The sequence below is a fragment of the Callorhinus ursinus genome, unplaced genomic scaffold (assembly GCF_003265705.2).
Source record: "Callorhinus ursinus isolate GAN/ISIS: 27379988/994484 unplaced genomic scaffold, GSC_fseal_2.0 scaffold14, whole genome shotgun sequence".
In the NCBI taxonomy this organism is placed as follows: Eukaryota; Metazoa; Chordata; class Mammalia; order Carnivora; family Otariidae; genus Callorhinus; species Callorhinus ursinus.
Genome location: NW_027397076.1, coordinates 24,787,598 through 24,805,511, shown reverse-complemented (window position 1 = coordinate 24,805,511; position 17,914 = coordinate 24,787,598). Strand labels below are relative to the sequence as shown.

General features: G+C 35.4%; 1 protein-coding gene across 7 annotated transcripts in view; it reads left to right on the top strand.

The window, feature by feature from the left end:
- The window catches only part of METTL25 (methyltransferase like 25), a 182,604-nt gene that overhangs the window by 8,039 nt on the left and 156,651 nt on the right, over positions 1-17,914 (top strand). For all 7 annotated transcript variants that reach the window (XR_012380675.1, XR_012380677.1, XR_012380674.1 and 4 more), the window contains exons 2-3: positions 14,173-14,337; positions 15,033-15,139. Coding sequence is in view for 1 of the 7 variants with exons in the window: in XM_025882475.2 (XP_025738260.2) it covers positions 14,173-14,337; positions 15,033-15,139 (272 nt within the window). In the remaining 6 variants the exon portion in view is untranslated. The remainder of the gene's footprint in view (positions 1-14,172; positions 14,338-15,032; positions 15,140-17,914) is intronic.

Below are 17,914 nucleotides of genomic sequence, written 5' to 3'. Positions count from 1 at the left end.
AAGCCAGAAAATGTGTTTGAAATATAAAATGAAAACAACAGAGAAATAATTAGTGTCATCTGTTTTACTCTGTTGTGTTCAACTTTATTCATTCACTCTCCTAATGTATTTTCCTGAACTCTATTTTCCCTTTTTCAGTTTTTCTGGATCTTTTTAGGAGACTTCAAGTGTGGAAATGATAAGACACCATAAGATAGTGGCAAGTGTCAGCTCTGTTCCTGGGTTGCTACTGTAATTGTAAGTAAGGGAGAGTAACAAAGGAAGCAAGTCTGGGAACCCAGAATAATTTGTTATCATATTTTGTTTATTTGATATATAGAAAGTGCTTTCAGATTGTTCCTTTTAGATGATACCATTTAGAACTTGAATTTATATTCTAGTTTTCAGTGTATCCTCCCCAAGTTTTGATTCCCCACTCTTACATCTTTCCATTATTAAGATGCTCAGTAAAACAAAGTTCATGAAGATTCCTCTCATTTATAGCATTTTTTTCCCTCATTCCACTTAAATTATGCTTATCTTTAGCCAGTCAGAATAAATTTGAGTGCCTTCTGTGTGTTTAGATATTCATTTTGTGTTGTTGTTTATTTAAATTTTGTCATTACCCTTCACTGGAAGCTTGCAATTATGGTAACCTATCTTTATGGCTTATCATGATTTAGACTCTTCTCCTGGTTTATAAAAACACCCTGCTTGCCTGCATGACTTTTTAACTGCTAGGGTCTGCATTCGTTTTTGTTTTTTGACCTCATCACCTCAGTGGTTAAAGAGCTTCTCTATAAATGGCATTAATAGTCTTCCTGTTATTTGAGCTCATAATCTGTCAACTCTTCTCCCTCAATTTCTCTTGCCTCTGCTGTTTCCCATTCCCATAGCAATAGTTCAGTTCCCTCCTTTTTAAATTTGCAGCAGAATTTTAGCAATAATTTTGAGCTGTTATTCTTGCCTTCAGACTCTATATTTCAGTTGCTTCTCCATTCAGACTGCTCTCCGGTTATCTTCCAGAATCATACTTCTGGTCCTGTCATTCGTCTGCTCAAAAGCCATCCATAGGTCTGCGTTTCCTGTAAAATAAAGTCCTTCACCTTTTGGCCTTATCCACTATCTCCTCTCCAGCTGGAGCCTTGGCTGTTAATGTAGGCAAATAAGAGGCAGCATAGGAAAAATACAGGTTTTGTGGTCATTACATTTAATTTTGAATCCTGGCTCTGATACTTTACTGCTGTATTATCTTGTGCAAGTTGTTCAGCTTTGGAGCCTCAGTTTTCTCATTTGAGAAATGGGAATCAATTCCTGCCCTGTAAGGGCTATGTAAAAGTAAATGAAATAGATGTTAAAACCTACCATGTGAGTAGGCATTTAATAAATATTAGTAATCCTCTCTATATTCTACTCCCCTCAGATAGGGGCAGACTGGACCCAGAGTCAGAAGACCTGGATAATCCATCGCTGAATCTGAGTAGCTGTGTATCTTGCACAGACATTTAACTGTAGGCCTTAGTTTCCTCATCTAAGAAGTAACCGCCTGGGGTGTTCCTCAGTGAATGAGGTGGAAAATAGCTGCCCACAGTCTCACATGGCTTATCGACATGTCTTACATGACTGATAAATGTTAAATGTTTTTTTTTTCAGCCAAGATTTCAGAATTGACAGATTTAACATATGCATATGCATACACACACACACACACACATATCTGGAATTGTAGCTTCTCTTGGAATAAAAATCAGAAGATCTGGCTGTTTTGTTGCATATCTCTGTGTGGCAAATAGCTCCTTTTATACCCTCAAGGGTACCCTCATCCCCTAGCTAGCATCACCGTCTGAATTTCCCTGACCCTCCAAAGTACTAGAGATTATGGCTCTTGGTTTGTGGCCTCCAGTCAGTTTCCTTGTATCCCCTGAAAATGAGTTCAGGAGTTTGTTTCACATTCTTGAAGGAGACTGGCAACCAAAAATAGTATGGATCACTTGGCTAAAAGTTATCTCAGGTTGCTTCTCCCATTCTTAAGTCCTGTGGAATGTAATGATTTAAAATTTTTATCTCCAGACCTTCTTAGTCCCTGGTGTTAAACCCATGATCATGTTGAGCGCCTGGGTCAACCTGAATCTTGAGATGAAAAAGCATATGACCAGTCATAATTGGGTCAGCCAAGTTAATAGATTTTTGAACTGCCCACGTGATCTGAGTCCAGATCAACTTTAATTATGAAAATGGCTGAAATAATTTGATGTCACTTCTCACTTCTAAGGTATATCTTCAACCATAGTTGAAGGGAGGTAGTAGAAGGCAGTGGCATAGTATTAACCGCACTTCTTCTGTTCTCTGCCCAAATACCTTGTACTTTTGCTGCCTTATTCCCTTAACATGCCTTGTATTTTCCCTCTCCCTCATTTTGTTCATGCAATCCTCTTTGCCCCAAATATTTTGTAACTATCCACTTATTTCTCATCTTTTCTCAAAGCTCAGATCGTTATACTAAATTAATAACAAAACTAGTTATTTGTATATTATTTTATTTCTACCTTTATTAGAGCACTTAGCATGTTGAGTTAGAATGATTTGCTTCTTTTGACATTCCTAGTATGTGAGTTCTGGTCTCTAGCATATGGTGAGCACCACATAGTAAGTTCTCATTGTATGTTTGTTAAATCTAATATAGCTGAGTATAGAGTACATGGTGGGCATTCCAATAGGTAGAACAGTATAAACAAAAGGGCAAAGATGAAAACTATAAAACATATTTGGAGACAGGAACAGAGAGCAGAACATTCATAAATTTTTAAATAGCTAAAAATAAAGTCAGAAAAACGTATTATAGCCAGTTTCTGGACACTAGTCTGTTAAATTATTTGGAATCATTCTTCCCTGGGACACTCTTACCTTTGTGATAGTCTATAGAGTTAAGTATGGACCTGGGGCAAGATGATGACAATGGAAATGCAAAGGAAGTGATAGTTTTAAAAGAATTTGTACAGAGAAAATTGGTAGTTCTTGGTGACTGATATTTATATAGGGCTTAGGGAAATGGAAAAATCAAAGATAATTCCAAGATTTTGATTTTGGAAATGTCTTTGGAAGAATAACGATGAATGTACCATTGACAAAATTAGGAAAATTGGGAGATGGAGCTCTTTGGGGAAATAATGCATTTAGTTTCAAATATATTGTATTTAAAGTCTCCCAAATAGAGATAATTAAGATTTAAGATTTCACATTCATTGCTCTTCAGTCATTTACCTACCACCTTACATTTTTAGAATTAGTTTACATGTTTTATTTGAATAGTATAAATTATCACTTCTCTAGGATATAAGGAACAGATGTTGATTGAAACGAATTTAACCCTACTGATAGTTCAGAGGTAACAGGAAGAGATAAGCAATCCTCGAGCATTGCTTCTATCATCTCTACAAGCTCAGTATTCTTCAAAATTTGCTGTGGTCATTAGAGTTAAGAATAGGTCAATAGTCTCTAAGCCTTACAACTTTTGGGAGCAGGATTATTTTTATATCCTAATTTATTTTTGCAGAGATTACTTAACATTTTCTTAGTATTAACATGAGGCTAGGTGTTGTGGTTGAATACAAAAGTGAACTGAGTTAACCTCTGTCTTTAAAAAAATCGCATTCCAATAAGAGAGAAAAGACATCAGTAATTTTAGTACAAAACAAAATGGAAAGATGGATGTTTTCCTTTCTAAGCAGAATTTTATTCTAGTTTCTTCCCATTTGATACAGTCTGAGGATTACAGTATTATACTTTATAGACTAAGTGATCTATGAAAATCCTATGTTCTAAGCATTGCCCAAGAAAATGCTTTATTATCTAGATGTTATAATATGTAATTGTTATATATAATATAATACATATATGTTATTGTTTATTTTTTACATTTTATTTATTTATTTGACAGGGAGAGAGAACGAGGCAGGCAGAGGGAGAGGGAGAAGCAGGCTCCCCACTGAGCAGAGAGCCTGATGTGGAGCTTGATCCCAGGACCCTGGGATCATGACCTGAGCCAAAGGCAGATGCTTAACCAGCTGAGCCACCCAGGTGCCCCAATAGAAGGGTCACTTTTAATCAGACAAACTTTAAAATGTATAAATTATTTCTACTTTTTTTTTTTTTTAAGAGAGAGCAAGAGAAGTGGGAGGGGCAGAAGGAGAGGGAGAGAGAGAGAATTTTAAACAGGCTTCATGCCTAGCATGGAGCCCAATGTAGGGCTTGATCTTAAAACCCTGAGATCATGACCTGAGTGGAAATCTAGAATCGGGCACTTAACCAACTGAGCCACCCTCGTGCCCCAAATTACTTCTACTTCTGTTAGTTCTTTTCAGTCTTCCTTGCCATCACCAGCCCACCCTGTTCACTTAGTATGTGCATTTGGCTTAAGTTCACTTACTTATTCTTTTGTCAAAAAATAAAATATGTGGTTCATTCTTCTCCTGGATCAGGTGGTGGTATGTATCACTTGAAATGTCTCTGGGACTGTGCAAACAAGCAACAATTTTGGCTTTTTCATTCGAGATTTAAATTTAGATTGTGCAAATTTATTTAAAACCATCTATTATTTTTTATTTTTTAAAGATTTTATTTATTTATTTGACAGAGAGAGACACAGCAAGAGAGGAAACACAAGCAGAGGGAGTGGGAGAGGGAGAAGCAGGCTTTCTGCCGAGCGGGGAGCCCAATGCGGGGCTTAATCCCAGGACACTGGGATCATGACCTGAGCTGAAGGCAGACGCTTAATGCCTGAGCTACCCAGGCACCCTAAAACCATTTATTATTATTATTAACATATATTTTGTCAAATGGAACAGACTGACCGATATGTTTTGGTACCTTAAATTATTTATTTGTTTCGCTTAGATGGGCATTATCTAAAAAAGCCAGTCTAGAAACTTGGACCATCAACACTGAGGTTTTGCTTAATAATAAAAATACTGAAGGGGCGCCTTGGTGGCTCAGTCGTTAAGTGTCTGCCTTCAGCTCAGGTCATGATCCCAGGGTCCTGGGATCAAGCCCCACATTGGGCTCCCCGCTCTGTGGGAAGCCTGCTTCTCCCTCTCCCATTCTCCCTGCTTGTGTTCCCTCTCTTGCTGTGTCTCTCTCTGTCAAATACATGAAAAAATTTAAAAAATCTTTAAAAAAAAAAATACTGGAGAGGAAAAGGGTATCTTTTCAAAGTTAGATTAACTTCAAAAATATAAAATTTATGTTAAGAATTAATAGCTCTCGCTCGGGGCACCTGGTGTGGCTCAGTCAGTTGGGTGTCTTCCTTTGACTTGGGTCATGATCCCAGGGTCCTGGGATTGAGCCCCGCATCAGGGCTCCCTCTCCCTCTGCCACTCCCTTGCTTGTGCTCTCTCACTCTTTCTCTGTCAGATAAATAAATAAAATCTTAAAAAAAAGAATTAATAGCTCTCTGCCAATAGGAAAGAAAGAATAATCCTAGGTTGTTTTGGTAGTCACTACTTGGTTTTCATGTTTTGAACATTTGAAATGATCTCTGGAAGCCAGAGGAAAAATACTTGGTTGAATTGCATGTTATAATATTAACGTTCACCAATATACAAGGTGAAAAATTGGTAAAATACAGTGATTCTTAATCTTTCAGGTCACAAATCCCATGAAAAGGCTGTATTAAATAAATGCTATAGAACCTCTTCCTCAAAAAACAAAACAAAATGGTATCTATGTTCATAAATAGACATAAAACTACATAGAGCTTTGGGTGATTCGTAAGCTCCTTTAACTCTTAGACCTCAAGGTAAGAATCAGTGGTTGAAAGTGTTACTAATACTACAAAGCTCTTTGAATTCTTCTTGATTTAGACCAACACTTGTGCTCATTCTTCGTTTTTTCTTGTAACTTTTTGTTCCTTATTATGAGCTATTTATATATTTGCGAACATTCATTTAACTAATCTTTCTTTTCAGTTGTATAGTCTGTCTTTATTCCTTTTTTTAAGTTTATTTTTTTCCCTTTTTTCAGTTTTTGTTTAAATTACAGTTAGTTAACATTCAGTGTAATATTATTTCAGGTGTACAATATAGTGATTCACCATTTTCATATATCACCTGGTGCTCATCACAAGTGCCCTTCTTAATCCCCATCACCTACCTATTCGCCCCCTCCCCCAGTAACCATCAGTTTGTTCTCTATAGTCTGTTTCTTGGTTTGCCTCTCTCTTTTTTCGCCTTTGCTCATTTGTTTTATTTCTTAAATTCCACATGTGAATGAAATCATATGGTATTTGTCTTTCTTTGATTGACTTGTTTTGCTTAGCATGATGCTCTCTAGCTCTCTCCATGTTGTGGCAAATGGCAAGATTTCGTTCTTTTTGATGGCTGAATAATATTCCGTTGCATTTATACACCACATCTTCTTTGTCTATTTGTTGGTCAGTGGACACTTGGGCTGTTTCCATAATTTAGCTATTGTGGATAGTATCAAGTGCTGAAAACAGTCCCTCCTTTTGTTAGGGGAAGCTGCATTTCAGATGCGGCTATGGATTATCAGACCCTTATCTCTAGGCAACACCCATGGCAGTTACTGAATCTCAATTCTTCCCTCTTAATTATTGAAACCAAAATGGCAATCTTAAAGTTTAGGTTGACATTTTATTTCTTTATACTGTTTGTAGCCACCTTGAATAATGACCCCTAAAAAATAAAATTGATTTGATTTTATTAATTATATGCACCATTACAAAAGTTAGGTAAAGAATAAGATCTGCTGGAAGTGTGGTAGGAACTAGATAGACAAAAGTGTATATTTAATGCAAATTCCTTTTGCATGTTCCTTCTACTTGGCAAATGATTATAACTAAATTCGGTTAAGAGTAGAATAGACATATCTATTTTGTATTAATGTTGAAATGTAAGTAATAGAGTTTAGTTAACAATAGCATATGAAAGCTGAAGTTAATGAAATGCATAATGAGAAAAAGTACAATTTTAAGACAGAGTTGTGACTTAACTTTACTCTCTCAAAATGCACTATTTGTAATTAATTAGGCTTACAATTACATTTTGCCTGGGAGAAAAGTTCTTTGTGTCCTGCCTCAAACAATAAATAAACTGGAAAGTCTAGTTTTGAAGGCTTGGAAATCTAGGTCCAAGTCAATGTAGAGAAAAAAAATATTTGTCTTCTCTGTAAGAGATCAGTGGTAATGTTAGTAAGATACTGGCATGGTTGAGGCACTGTGGGTGGTAGAACCAGTAGAGGTGTTTAGAAGTGACAGTCAAAATAGGAAATGAGATGTCTGTGATAGGAACAAGAGAAGAACAGATGGATTTCAAAGCACTTATTGGTTGATTTTTAAGGTATCCTTTACAATTATAACATCAGTTTTTAAAGTTTTGCAATCTGGAATTCTGTATTTTGGTAATAAAAATCATACTTGATTTATTAAATTTAAAATTTATTGATTTTTTAAATTTAAAATTTACAAATATTTTAGTTACTCTTAAATGCTTCTATTTTAAATGGAGTTTGAAGTTGTTGGATTTCTCGTACTCTATCTCTTGGTTTTGGTTATTTTCTGAAAATAGAGACTTTTGATAGTAGAAAATTAAAACAGTAAAACTTGAGACTCAACATCAGGTCTTTAAGGCATAGTCAAGCTTGTAACCTACCTATTAAATTTCATATTAAATCCTGTGAGAAGTATCATTAGTATTAAAATTCTCTCCTATACTTTAAAGCTGATCCTACGATAGTGTGCCTAGTGTTAACCATTGGGCTCCCAATATTGGGTAATTCTTGCTGCCGTCCTATCTAGAATGTAGAACCCAGGTTTGGCTCTTGGACTCCTATGTCGTGTCTCAAGTTACAGCTCACCTGTCCCTAGTTGTACCTTCATTTTAATGACGGAGGTCTTACACCCAAGTACCAGACCCTAAACCTCCTTTCTCCCAGCAGGTTCATTTAGGAACTGGGTGTATGTATTGATCTTTCTTCCATAGTAACCTGTATGGTATTCTGGGCCTAAATAATTGAGCGTTTTCAACGTTCTATTCCGACAGTATAGACAGTTACTTAGTTTGGACTCAAGGTTTGAGGGTTGCCTATTATGTTCTAGGCTCTGTATTAAGATGATATGTGTGTCTGTGTGTGTGTACGCATGCACATGTGCACATCTGTGTGTACTTACATGAAATACTGTGTACATATTCATGTATATGTGTGTGTGTGTATTCTTTAACAACATTATAAAACATGTATTTTCTTCCTATTTTATAGATAAATCAAGTCTTAGAGCAGATAAATAAATTACTCATGGCTGCACAGGGATAGACAGTCTGAGAACCACAATTCAAAGCTAGTTCTTGCTCATTCAAGTACTCATTTACTCATCGGGTACTTACTAAGTACCAGGCATTAGTCTAGGTTCTGAGGAATCAGTAATGAATAAAAATCCTTGTCCTCTTGGATCTTACTTGCTATGTCAGATGGTGATAAGTACTGTGAAAAATAAGAGATCAGAGAGGGTAAGGGATGAATGGGGTTGCAGTTTTAAACAGAATTGGAGAAATTTTCCCTGAAATAGTGACATTTAAGCAGAGACCTAAAGGAAGTGAGAGTGAGCCATGAAAATACCTGAGAGTAGATGGTCTTGGACTGAGTTAAAAACAAGCATGGAGGCCTGAGTAAGTGCATCCCTTGTGGGGTCTAGCAGACTTCTACTGGGGAATTTCTGGGCCCCCTGGAATCCACATTGAACACTTAGTGTCCATGTGCTTTGTAAATGGTTAAGACACATATCCCATAAATGAATCTCAAATTAGCTTTATTCAGGTTCATTTATTACCTTGCACATAGTAAGCATCTTGGAATTATTTTTTATCAGGTTTGCTTTTTGTTTACCAAATCAATTTCTAAATTGTTTCTTTGTATGATATTTTTCTTTTCCTTCAAATTAAACTATGAAAATGGTCTGTTACAGTTAAAATATGTAGTTAGATTTTCCTATTTCTATATTTAATTTCATTTTTAGTTTTATAAGTAATTAAATGTGAAAATGCTTTTGAAATGGTTACATATATTTTATATATACAATATGATGTGAATATTGGCACAGTAAGAACATGCATGTCAATTCTTTGTTAATTTTACTTTATTCTTTCTAAGAGCATGGTTTACATGTTGAAATGACATATTGTTTCATTTCAAATGCAACCTGAAATTACTCTGAAGTAGCATAGGCAAAAAGTTTCCTAGTATGTAATTGGGTGATAGAAATTAATTTTTAAAAATTGCAGTATATATATTATTTTCTTCCTTACATAAGTGATAGGATTATAGAGATATGCAAACATTTATAAAATTTAATGCATCCCATCTATAATTTTCAAGTTCAACAAGACAGACTTTACCTTTTGGTTGAAGTCTACTAAACAAGTATAAAAGATTAAAGCCTAAGTCATTCATTGTAGAAGTCACAGCCTTAAAATGTTCAGTTAAATTTGCATTAAAAATAAGGAAATTTCCGTTTTAGAAAACATGTTCAATTCAACTCAGCCAACACTTATGAGCACTTATTGTGCTTATGGGAGTTTTATTGATAAGAAAAAAAATCACCTGTGAAGCTATTGCAATAGCACTGGTGAGAGTTAATAGAGTTTGAACTCTGGTAGTGATAGTGGGGCACGGGGAAGGAGGGTGGTTAGTTCCACAACGAAAGACATTTTTACATTAAGATTGATGGGTGGCTGGATATGTGGACTGAGGGCACAGGGAGCATTTAAGATAATGTAAAGACTTAACTTCAGCACTGAGTGAGCAAGTACATTATTAAACAAGATAGGAAGTAGGAGAAAGGAAAGATTTGGAGAGCATGAGAATGTGCATTTCAATTTTGAACCTTTTGAATTAGAGGCATCTGTAGGATATTCATGTAGAAATGAATATAATACATTTCCATGTCCTTTGAAGATTATTATTAAGAGGGCACTGTTGATTTTTCTTGAAATTCTGGGCCATAGGACAGTTCTAGGCTGTGTGATAGCAATAGTGACCTTTGTCCTAACTCCTGTAACATGGTTAAACCTCAAAATTTAGCACATAATTATATTTTATCTTGTATCATATTCTAAATAGCTCTTGTCTCACCTTATGATTATTGACATTAGGGCTGAGATGAGATTTCATTCTAACAGGCTCAGCAGTGCTATGGAAGTCCTCCAACTGGCCTCAGGGATCACTACCACCACAGAATCTTAGAATTTGTTTCTCCTAGTATAGCTGGTGATGCTGCAGTAGTGAGTATATTAAAGAACTGCTTTCATTCATCCATTGATCTACTAACTGAGTGCCTGCCATATGAAGGTATTGTTGCTTTAAAACTGGGCATGAAGCAGTTGGGTTGCTTTACTTATAGAAATAGATACTACAACAAAATCTCATTATAAAGCCTTTTTATTTCTTTTTCAGAGACGTCAGTTGTTCTGTGTGTAAAAATTACTTTTTAAGTTTCTTGAAACCTTAAAATCACTTCTGGTAGAGCGGGAGGTGTTGAGGGAAATAAAGTGAAAGAATTAAGAACATGAACAAAGTAATATGAACCATCTTAAGATATTACCATGGTATGGATCTTTGCCAGAGGGAATTCTTGCTAGACCTGATTCTGACAGTCATACACTTGCCTAGTGGTTTTAACTGCTGTCTTTCCTGTTTTCATTTGTTGCCCACTGAGCTTACTGCTGTGGCATGCTAATAATCAAATTTGGGAATTACAAGCAAAGGCTGAATACTGCCTTGGTTCACCCATCTGGAGTCTGTGCAAACATGGCTAACGTGTAGCCTCTAAGTTTCGATTTCTTCCTCTGGAAATGGGTATAAGAGCACTATGTAATCACCTCATAAGACTGTTCCATTAAATGTAAACTGTTGAGCGTGGTGCCTGGCACATAGCATATGTGCAATAAATGTTAGTTATAATCTCAATGAGTTATGAATCCTAGCAGTACTCTGTCTTCCTTAAAGTGCTAAATAACATTCAAATAAAATAAGAGACATTTATTTTTGAAACTTTTAAAAATGTAAATATATTGGTTGATTTTTTTCTATTATTTTTAGTTTTGAAGTGTTATTCATTTCTCTACCTTGAGATTTTCATAATTAATGTGTATATCGAAATTTTCTATCTTTCCTTGTATATTGATCTCTGCTGTTTTTAAAAAAAAAGATACCTAGAGATATCCTGATCTCATATTTACAAAAAATAGCTTCTCCACTGTCTCTTTGCTCCTCTTGCTCTCATGTGCAATCAACCCATATTACAAGAAACTTCTGTGGGATAGTGATCTAGGATGTACAAAAACTAAGAGTACATAAAGACAAAGCATGCAATCAAGCAGAACAGGTACTTCCAGTAGGGGGAGATATTTACAAAACAATCAAACCACTTAATATGGCGGTGCAGTGGCAACAAATTTTAAAAACAAAGCTTTCCCTGTATAAAAAAATCCAGCTAATTAATAATTAAGTAAATATTGGTTAACACTGTGGTTTCTGTTTTGCCAGTTGCCGAACCCAAACTCCTTCTACAAGTACCTAGAGAAGCACTATGAGGACTACATACACTGTTAGCATTGCCACATAACTTTTCTTACTCAGAATTTCAGAGGTGGAAGTAAAGATAACATGAGGCGCCTCTCTCTCCCCCCCCCTTCTGAATGTTTAAAAATTGCTAGTGGAAGTTACAGGCTGGATCACTTGAAAACAAAGAAAGTACAGAAGCTATATTTCTGTAATCCAGAGATTTTTTCACAGGTTCTAGACTATCTAAATAAACTCGTATAGCCCTAAATGACATAAACTAATGGACTGAATCAGAACACTCTCCTTTTTTAAAAAAGCAAGCATTGTTGAAAAGATAACACTTTGTAATTTAGATCTCCAGATTTCTGAAATTTCTGCGAGGCCTATATTTAAAAGCAAATTAACAACATTTAGATCAGGTTGAATTTGGATTTTTTCAAGTATTTTCAGTAGGATAGTTAAGTTGATTTGAACCTTTACTTTTGCAACAGAAACATCACATTTCTTTCTGTTGGCAGCATTGTCCAATAACTGACTACTATAATAGTCCCTCTGCACTTTGAGATTTAATACCCTTATTCTATCACACTCAAAGAAATTGCTGCCCTGGAACTTGGGGATGTTGAGACTACCCTTAAACTTGAGAGTCTCACTTAATAGTTGACTGAGTTTTCCCCTCTGTATCATGCCTAAATATTTTGATGTGGATTTTATTACTTTTGGCTGCGTTAGTAAATTCAGTTGGTAAAATACCCAAAGAACTTTATAATACACAAAATATATCTTAAATAAATTCACTGTAGTGATTTTGTAGCTTAAATTTCTAATTAGTTGATTCAGAAATGGAAGTTACAGGTCTCTGACAATTTTATTTTTAATTAACGTAAACATTACCACCAACAACTTAATAGATAATAGCTTTAAAAAGATACTGTCTTAAACATGTAGTTCTTATTTAGAATTCTGCAGACCTTCATCAATTTTCTTCTAATTTTTGCTAGAAAATTTGCTTGAAGAATTTAGAATTATTCTTTGTGTTTAAATGAATTTTTATAGGGACACCCGGGTGGCTCAGTCAGTTAAGTGGCTGCCTTCGGCCCGGGTCATGATCCCAGGGTCCTGGGATCGAGTCCCACATCAGGCTCCTTGCTCAGCAGGGAGCCTGCTTCTCCCTCTCTCCCCCTCTGCTTGTGTTCTCTCTGTCAAATAAATACAATCTTTAAAAAAAATGAATTTTTATAATTTTGTAAGAAACTGTGGAGGATCAGCCCTGCTAGTATAGACTTCATAGTGTATAGTTTGGTTTCTCTGGTAGAACCAAATTTGTTTCCTGGATTGTACCATTCTTCCGTAAGGTGAACATTTTAAATATTTCATTTAAACACCGAATGTAGGGGTTTTTTTAATTATTAAAAGTAATTTTCAATGAATGAACTTAATTAGACTGATCCATTCAAAGATTTTATTTAAATCACTACCGACACATTGGAATGCCCTTTTTGTAAGCGTCTTAAATAAATTAAATATATAAAAATGGCCATAAAAAACTGAAATTGAGCAAAAAATAAGCAACTCTATCAGTGTGCATATATGTTTCCATCTGTTTCATTAGAATAGGCGAGATTATGCTGCAGTAATAAACCTAAAAACTCAGTGACTAAAAAGAATGCAGTTTACTTTTCCTGTATGTTGCAGCCTATGGTAGTTTGGCAGCAGTGATGTCCATATCATAGTCACTCAAGAACTCTGGTTCCATCTTGACACATGCTTCAGTGATTACAGTTCTGGGAAAAAAAAGCATAGCGAATCCTCCAGTTCTCTTAAAACTTCTGTCTGAAAATGGCATAGTTCACTTTGGTGAGATGTGTCCACAACAGAGTTCAACAGGATACATGATCCTCACACAAAGAGAGGTAGGGGATGTTTGCGGTATGACAGTTGACCATACTCTTCTTAATGAGTGAGGATTTGGAAATCATCAATAGTTCCTGTAGTAAACTTACAGAATATATGGCTTAAAACTGACCAGATTAAAATCACCTGATTTTAACATGACAAGTTTTAAAACTCATATTGACAGTGCTTTGAATACGCGCGTGCGCACACACACACACACACAATTTCTTTATGGTCCAAATGGTATAGGGACTCTTTTACAGTAATATTTATACCACTGGGGATGTTGCCGTTGTTCCACTTGCAGTATGCACAGGGAATAACAGTGTAGTGCAGGCTGATTGCCTTTAAATTCCCAGTTGTAGGTCAGCCAGGACCATTCATAAATTTAATGACCACATTACAGTGTAGCAGGATTTTAAACTTTTATTTTGCTGCTGCTTTTTTTTTTTTTTGGCTTTTGGAAGGAAAAAAAGGCCAAATTTTAATTTAGAATTTAAATATATAATTGTGTACACTATTAAGAGAAAACTGGTTGCTACAGATAGCTAATACTGAAATAACAAATACAATGGAACCATTAGAGATACTGTCAAAATTCACCCTGAAATGGAAATATTGTAATTTTTTGTAAAGATCCAGTGTTTTTCATTTATTTTTTAAATCTCACACAAATTAGCATTAATTAGTTATTGCTAACATTTCTTTTTATCCTGGTCTTTTTAGGTATTACCAATTTTCCCAAAATATTTTGTGAGACTTCCCAGAAGCTGGTGAGTGTGGAGGCCTTTGCTCTGGCTGTGAGATCTTATTCTGTACCAAATTTGGGAATATGTACTCCTTTTGAACAGTTGCTTACAGCCCTTCGAGGAAATAAAAAACAGAGAACTGGTAAGTGTGTATGTATTTTTTTTAGTATTAGAAGCAACATACTGCTCATATATGTTCATATATTCTTTCTAACATGTTTTTAATTTATTGTTCTATCAGTGCTCTTCTCTCATGAGCACTGATAGATTGGCTTATACTTAGATGAGTAGGTTTTCTTATGCATCATGTTATACAGAACAACTTAGTTACAGATCTCCACATTTTTTTTCCTACATTTTAGTCCAGTTATCAGTCTTTTCCTTTATAATTGTTTTTTTTGTGTCAAGTAACATTTTAATTTTTTTTATTTTAAGATTTTATTTATTTGAGACAGAGAGAGAGATAGCGAGAGAGAGCATGAGCCGGGGGCAGGGAGAAGGAGAAACCTGCTGAGCAGGGAGCCCAATGTGGGGCTCAATCCCAGGACCCCAGAATCATGACTTGAGCCGAAGGCAGACGCTTAACCAAGTGAGCTACCCAGGTGCCTGTCAAGGGACATTTTTTTTTTTTTAAATAAAGTTCTGTGGGTCTTCTTATTTATGTTGTTAATTCAAATTTTGATTCATAGCAGCTAAACTAATGGAGATCTATCATGCAGGCACAATGGAATCTCTATATTATTTTCATATGTAATTACAGAAAACAACATTAACTGATGATTTTTTGTTACATTTTGTTTAATAGCAGTATTTTAATTTTGTTTTATTTTTGTTCAGGTGAAAATGTGAAACCAGATGAATTTATGAATTTGAAAAAATCTCATGAAGTTCAGGCTATGTCAGAGCTGATCAGCAGTATTGCTGATTACTATAGAATAAAGCAGGTAAGGGAATTTCCTTGTATTTTCAGGCATTAAAATTAGTGCCTTTTTTTTGGTTATCATTTACATTCTTATCTATGATCACTGTCTCGCCTTTGAATGTCATTAAATAATAGCTGATGTTAGTTATGTCAGACACTTTAAATATGTCCTCTCATTTCCCAATACACTATTATTATAACAAATTTATACTAAAAATAAGATATGACTATTCATGTTTTGCCACAAATTTAACTCTTTTAAATTATCTTCGATAAGTTTCCAACTTGAGGCAGCATTATGATAATGACATTCTTCATAATTGTTTGCCACTGGGTGTTCTCAGAACCTGGGTTACCAAGCTGTGGTCTGGGGTACCTGCCTCATTATAGTAACACAAAGAAACTATGTTTTAGGACTTGGATTCTTTCACAGTGTCAGAATCACGGTGCATTCCTGTTGTGAAAAGTAGCTTTTGTGAAACAGTATTGTCTGAAAACAGATGTTAAAATAAAATCAGAGATTGCCTATATTGACCTATAAAAATAGTGAGTTATTTTTCTTATCCCTGGCTTGTAAAAACAGTAAATTATTTTTCTTATCTCTACAAGAACATCTATGGGGGTAGTGGAGGATCTTCCCTCCTTCAGTTTCTGTTAGGCATTAGAATCTTTTTCATGGATTCTTCCAGACTTGTGGAGAGTTTGAGGATGATTAGAAAACTGTCACAGCCTGGACTAGGCATGCAGAGCCACTTACGGCAGCGTAGATCTCTAGGTTAGGGGCTAGAGGGAAGAGCTAAGGCAGTAATTTTCGACCTTTTCTTTAACGTATCATACCTAGTGGTACCTACCTGGATCACTAACAGGCTTACCATGGCAGTGATACTCAGCTGGAGTAAAAGGGGCAATTACATAGTAATAAACTACTGCCATACATACTACATGGATGGATATTAGAAACATAAAATTGAGTGGAAAATTAAACAGTGTACAGAAGGCTACATATTTTATGGTACCATTTTTTTGAAGCTTTTAAGCAAAATAATGGTATATTCTTAATGCAAAAAATGCATGCAGAACAGTTATTAAAGAAGCAAGGGAATCATAATTTGAGAATAGTTGTCACTTCTGGCCGAGGAAGCAGTGAGATGGGATATGGAAGGAAAACATAGTTATGTGCAGTGGAAATACTCACATTTTCATTCGTAGGATGGCTGGTGGGTTCACTGTTACAGCAGATACTATTGGATGCCTAACCCAAATATTCTCGGACATTTCATGGTGTGCCAGCCTGCCTTCTACCTGGCAATATCTGCATTTTCCCCTGTGAGTTTTCTCTGGCTGCCAAAGTAAAGTACTACTTGTATATAGGTTCTGGGAATTAATTCTTCCCTTTGAACAGCCTTGAATAAAGTTGATGTGCAAATACATCAACTCCTTGACATTTCAGGTAGGATGATTCTGAGGTATGTGTTGTACACTAGTCCCAAGTGGCATCTTTCTTAATAGCACAGATTTTATTGGGCTGCCTTCCTTTCTCCTTTTCAGTTCTCTACTTCCCTCTCAAATAATTTGCTTATACTTAAATCTTTGCTGTAGAATGTGCTCTGTGATAACCCAAACTAAGATAAGTGCTATTTATTATTGTGCTTCATAACTTTACATTTAGACTACATTTATTCTTTATTTATATGAAACATTACATAATAAATAACTTTAAACTCACACAGCAGATTATTTTATTTCTAAAGTACAGAGAAATTTTGAAATACTTTAATGTATCATGTTAGACCTGCTTTTAGGGGACTTTATTATAGCACTGAGGCATGTCCTTAGAGAATGAAATAACCTAAATTAAAGACTTAAAGTCTTTCTCTTAAATCACTTTATAGCAGTATTTGATTCTCACAATAGTAAAGTTTAAGGTCTATTATACATGTACAACTTTTACTTTTAAAATGCAGATTTAGTAAATACAGATTTCATGGGGATAGATGGAAACCCAGATTCTGAAATACCTAACTTTACTAGTGACCGTAGACACCAGAGAAGAAAACAAAACAGAATTCATTTTTGCCCCAGCCACATTGCTCCCTACATGCCAAAAACCTTTGCCTCTCTCACTCACATTACCAAGGCTTCTTAATTTTTATTTCCAAAATATGTGCATTCATTCATACCTGTATGCATGCATCCATTTAACAGATACTTCATTAGCTCCTACCTGTGTCACACACTATTACAGATACTGAGGATGCAGTAATGAACAAAACTAATGATATCTTTGCCCCATGGCATTTATATTCTAATGGGGAAAGATAGATAATAAAGTGATTATAAGTATATTTTTTGGTGTGTGTTGATATACTTTAAAGAGAAAAAATAAAAAGCAAAGGAAGTAGCTAATTCAGAGATGGGAGATTAAAGCTTTTGCTAAGGAAGGGAGGAACAACTAAGAACTCGTTTTAAACTCATTTGAATTAAGGCCTCCTTCAGGAGGTAAGAGAGTTACCCATTAGAATATCTGGACAAAAAACTTTTCAGATAGAAGGAATAACATCCTCAGTGGACCTAGAGTAGGAATATGTCTGGTGTGTTCTTGAAACAGTCTGAAAGCCATATCAGCTACAGTGGAGAGAACAAGGGCAAAGCAGTAGGAGCTGTGGTTGGAGTGGTAGAAGGCAGGTCATAAAGTTGTAGAGTGTTAGAGGCCATTGTGATGTTTTGGGCTTTTATCCTGAAAAAGATGAGAAACTGTTGGACACACTGGATCACTCTGGTTGCTGTGTTGAGAGCT